Below are 4,773 nucleotides of genomic sequence, written 5' to 3'. Positions count from 1 at the left end.
GTACCGAATGTCGTGTTACGCCCGGACCATGGTTCGGGGAGTGACAATGCCGGCCTTATATGCCCGTACGTCATATGTATAAGTCGGTGTATCATGTTGGGTCATACTATGTCGAGTATTCTCTCATGCTTTGTTCTAGTTATCTCATGACAGTCTTTTTGGCTCATTTACCTTTGATAATATGATACGAAAGATACGTTACGTTGGTACTCGGTTGAGTAAGGTCCCAGGTGCCCTTCACGGCCCATCGGTTTGGGTCGTGACAACAATCTATCCAAACATTGTATACATCAACACGATACAATACAATACGATACATTATGAAACGATACATAACCATCATCCAAACAAGCAGTGCTAACCAATTTCTAATTTTCTATTATCTTATTTTTCTCATTAAAGTATAAGACAAACGAAGTAACTTAACCCCATTTATCTTTACCAAAACTGATGCAGATTGCCTAATTATATGCACGTAAAAGCAAGTCATGACTAATTGGGAAGACAAGCTAAATTGCAGCAATCTACTATAATAGCAAAATGACTAAATTATTGCATTAATTTGCGAAATTAATCATTCCGTGATCTCCAAATTTACAACAACAATTGTAATCTCTATTGGGATTATCCTTTTTCCATGGCCTTAATGTTGTTGCTCTTAAGATTTTGGCTATAAATTTCACGCCAAAGCACTCCATTATCTAGGCAAATCAACCACAGAGTTGAAACTAATTTAGAGAAAGATTGTTAAGCCTAAAATGGCAAAACATCAAAAAAATTTATATTTGGTCATCACCATTTTTGCTAGTTTTATAGTTGTAGCATTTGAAAGTAAACAGGTTGAAGGAGCTTTGAATGGTGATGGATGGAGAAATGCCCGTGCTACATTTTATGGAGACAAAACCGGTGGTGAAACTATGCGTAAGTTATACTCATACAATACTTATGTTACAATATTTACACAAAAAATATTAGTAGTATAGTTATAAAAGCCAAATGATTTCCAAACCATGAAATGGATGGCATAAACGTCAATTTCACAATTATAATTTTCTTTTTCTTCTTGGAAATGAAATAAATATTCCATCTAAAAAATTGATAAACAAGAGTGAAGCTTGCTCAGTTGAAAAAATACATTTATTAATGATAGGCTAGTGGTACTGGTCACACACGAGGAAGTGAAAAATTACTATGGACTCATATTAAGATTGAATTAAAAGAATGAATAGAGAAACAAGGTGTTACAAGAACATTTTCACATATGCGTAAAAAAATATTTGCAGCTTTGTAGTATGGGAAGGGAGATCAAAGATATGGAGCTTTTGCTCTTGGCAGATTTAAGCAATGTAGCTTATGAGAGATTTTAGTAGTTCTATTTAATATTTACAACCCGCCGAGGGTCTATTAAAAACAGTCTTTCTACCTTTACAAGGTTGGCGTAAGGTCTGCGTACATACTACTCTCCCCAGAATCTCACACGTAGGATTACACTGGGTTTATTGTTGTTATTTAATATTTCCAACGTACCCAAGGGTTGGTTGGCTCACAATATACATATTAATGAACATTTGGATACTATTGCAGAGGGAGCTTGTGGCTATGGAAATTTGTTCCACCAAGGGTATGGCTTGGAAACAGCAGCACTAAGCACAGCACTTTTTCACAATGGGGCAACCTGTGGAGCTTGCTTTGAAATAATGTGCGTAAATACTCCTCAATGCAATGCAGGGGTAAAAATTACAATAACAGCCACCAATTTCTGCCCTCCAGATTACTCAAAAACTGCAGATGTTTGGTGCAATCCTCCCCAAGAACACTTTGATTTATCAGAGCCAATGTTTTTAAGAATAGCCAAATATAAAGCAGGGGTTGTCCCTGTAGTTTATAGGAGAGTCAAGTGCCAGAAAAAAGGAGGGATCAGGTTTGAGATCAAAGGGAATTCTTATTGGATTCTTGTTCTTGTTTACAATGTGGGAGGTGTTGGAGATGTGGCCAATGTCAAAATTAAAGGATCTAAAACTGGTTGGATTACTATGTCGAGAAAATGGGGCCAAAATTGGCAAACTTCTGCACAATTGGTAGGACAGAGCTTGTCTTTCCAAGTACAAACTAGTGATAACCGATGGGTTCAATCTGATAATGTTGTTCCTCATAACTGGCAATTTGGTCAGAATTTTGAAGCGAAGAATAATTTTAACCCTTGATGTATTCTGGAAACGGAAATGATTAATCTTTTCTAATCAATAGATAGTTTATCAATCTTTTTTCTTAATTTCTGTTTAGTACATTCATTCTATATAGCTTTTAGTGTAATATATTACTCCCGACGGTCCACGATAAATGAGTTTATGGTTGTATTCACTCATATTAAGAAATTTACCTTTTAACACTAATTACCAATAAAATTAACTATATTAATATTTACTATCTCTTCACATAAATACTGTTGACACACACTCCAACACTATTTAGTCAAAGGGTAATATAGAAAAAACTAATTAATTCATTCTTGAAATCTAAAAAAATCAGATATTTTGGACCACAATAAAATACCAAAAATTCATTTATTGTAGACCGGAGGTAATATAGCTAGAGATTTAAGAAACAAAGATAAACACAATCTCGATTGAACCCATTTATCCACATACATAATAAATTAGCTTCTATTTATATAGAGAGTCTACCCTTAATTAATGACGAAGCCAAAATTTTTATTAATAGATATCAAAATATAAAAAATTAATTAATCAGATATGCAGAAAAGTCAAGAATATTCAACATATAATATATATACATGAAATAGAAAAATTTACCTAGCAAGGCGTGTCACTTGACACCCCTTAATTATAATATATATGCATAAAACAGAAAAATTTACTTAGCAAGGCGTGTCAGTTGACACCCCTTAATTATACACGAATAATCAATTCGCTTCACTTATCCACAAACATTATTTTCCTAAATTATTTAATCAAACCTTATATGTTCATTGCTTCATTTGTGATACAAAGAATTCCAAGTTTTTGGTGGAAGATCCTCCTATACTAATGTTGTTTCTAGCCATTTCCTTCAACTTAAGTGAGTTTGCTCTTATGTTGTCATCTGATAACAAATCCTCCACTTTTCTCTTAATTTCATATCTGGAAATAATTCCCTTCCCATCTGCATTCAGCGATAAACCTATTTTCCAACCATCAGATATAAAAGTCTGTGTATATAACTGATCTCCAAAATACGGCCAACATAGAAAAAGGACCCCATACTTAAACTCTCCATTGTCGAATTCCAACCACAATGAGTCACAAAACAGGCAATTGAAGGATGAGCCAACACCATTTCTTGAGGCACCCACTCAACAATCTTCCCACGATTACCCACTCTCTCTGAGAAATCACTCCGAGTACAGAGCAAACGAACCATTTGCTAGGCCTGACCAGGCCACCCATAAGAATGGCTGATTCATAAGCTCGAGTTATGGTAAATTAGCAGTGCTCAAGTCTGGTAAATTCAGCACAACTTGAATCTTCTTGTTCTTTAATGGAGTTCCTGCAAGAGCTACAAATCTCCCCCAGATCAGAATCATAATGGAGTTCCTAAAAGTTTTTTTCCAGGACGTATTTACTTTATAGCTTTGTTTTTTCTGGAATATGTGAAAAGGAGAGGATAGAAAGTGTGGATAGATTAGAGATTATACGGAGGGAGATAATCCAATCTGAGAAAGTGAAGAAAGAGAAATGGGAAGAAAAATATGGGGAAAAAAGTACATGGCAACTTTAAACTTCATAGTTGTAGTAGAAGAATGAATTTAAAAAACTAGGTACAAGGGTAAATACTTTTGGTCAACTAGGTGTATAGTGAAACTATTTTGAGAGTAGGAAAATTTTAAGTTTTTTTTTATTAAACCGACCAAATTGTACCGCACCAAACTTATTTTTAAGTTTTTTTTTAATAAAATTATAGGTTTTTATATAAATCTACAATCGTGCCGATAATTAAAGTAGACTTTTTATTTTGTGAAAATAAATCGAAAAAATACTGAACCATATCGAATAAATTTACATATGGAAAATATATTTATATATTAAGTTTAAAAATAATAAAGTACTAATTTTTTTCCTGGTTCTTAAAATTATGAAAATGGTTACAAGCAAACAAGCAATTAAGATCAAAATCCTAATTCTCAAACTTATTATGTTATTCCTACTGAAACTAAATTATTTCTAGCATATTCACTGGCAAGACACAAAGTATTCTAGTGATTATGAGTAGCAAACTGCAATGTATTAAATATGTTTCATTCATATGATTTAGATTTATCTTTTTGAATATTTAATCTTCTGTAGGCTTTATTCTTGAGTCCCAACTTGGTTAATATCTTTCTGTTTATGTGATTTATCATTTTTTTTGTCTTTGCATAGTTTCTATTACGTAGCTGTAGAGTAGTTGATGAATCTATACTTTGCCCATCTTTCATGTTTTTCATAATTCATCACCATTTAAGCAGTAAAATTGTCTAGAGAGTTTTGCTAAGTCCTATAAAAGTATGTATGTTATTGAATTGGCAAAATACATAAAGACCCCATTAAACTTGTCCAGAAAATATGTTTGAACACTGTGATGACCCAAAAGGTCATCTTATGTTTTAGAACTCGATTCTATATTATGAGGCCTTCAAAACCTCGATTTATTCCTTCTCGATTTGCATGCGCATTCCGGGTATATTTTCGGAAAGCTTTTATATTGAAAGTTGATAATAATAATAATTTTTACCAT

At 33.1% G+C, this 4,773-nt stretch overlaps 2 protein-coding genes across 2 annotated transcripts; one reads left to right on the top strand and one right to left on the bottom strand.

Annotated features, from left to right (window-relative positions):
* The first annotated feature begins 758 nt into the window (after positions 1 to 758).
* Positions 759 to 2,204, top strand: LOC104246032 (expansin-A23-like). The gene is made up of 2 exons (XM_009801761.2): positions 759 to 921; positions 1,585 to 2,204. The coding sequence occupies exons 1-2, from the start codon at positions 759 to 761 to the stop codon at positions 2,202 to 2,204; spliced, it is 783 nt and encodes a 260-aa protein (XP_009800063.1).
* A 704-nt stretch (positions 2,205 to 2,908) lies between these two features.
* LOC138886973 (limonoid UDP-glucosyltransferase-like) lies at positions 2,909 to 3,735 on the bottom strand. Its single transcript, XM_070168671.1, has 2 exons — positions 3,264 to 3,735; positions 2,909 to 3,162 (listed from the first exon to the last, which is right to left on the bottom strand). The coding sequence occupies exons 1-2, from the start codon at positions 3,418 to 3,420 to the stop codon at positions 2,987 to 2,989; spliced, it is 333 nt and encodes a 110-aa protein (XP_070024772.1). The 5' UTR covers positions 3,421 to 3,735; the 3' UTR covers positions 2,909 to 2,986.
* Between the last annotated feature and the right edge of the window lie 1,038 nt (positions 3,736 to 4,773).

This window comes from Nicotiana sylvestris, chromosome 3 (genome assembly GCF_000393655.2).
Source record: "Nicotiana sylvestris chromosome 3, ASM39365v2, whole genome shotgun sequence".
In the NCBI taxonomy this organism is placed as follows: Eukaryota; Viridiplantae; Streptophyta; class Magnoliopsida; order Solanales; family Solanaceae; genus Nicotiana; species Nicotiana sylvestris.
Note: the sequence above shows the minus strand (reverse complement) of the source record. Positions and strands in the feature narration are given on the sequence as shown.

Bases quoted from the DNA above. Each gene is read 5' to 3' on its own strand.
- LOC138886973 (XM_070168671.1), bottom strand. From the start codon at position 3,420: ATGGTTCGTTTGCTCTGTACTCGGAGTGATTTCTCAGAGAGAGTGGGT. The intron at 3,163-3,263 runs GTATGGGGTCCT...CGCTGAATGCAG, and splicing joins TTCGACAATGGAGAGTTTAA to ATGGGAAGGGAATTATTTCC.
- LOC104246032 (XM_009801761.2), top strand. From the start codon at position 759: ATGGCAAAACATCAAAAAAATTTATATTTGGTCATCACCATTTTTGCT. The intron at 922-1,584 runs GTAAGTTATACT...ATACTATTGCAG, and splicing joins AACCGGTGGTGAAACTATGC to AGGGAGCTTGTGGCTATGGA.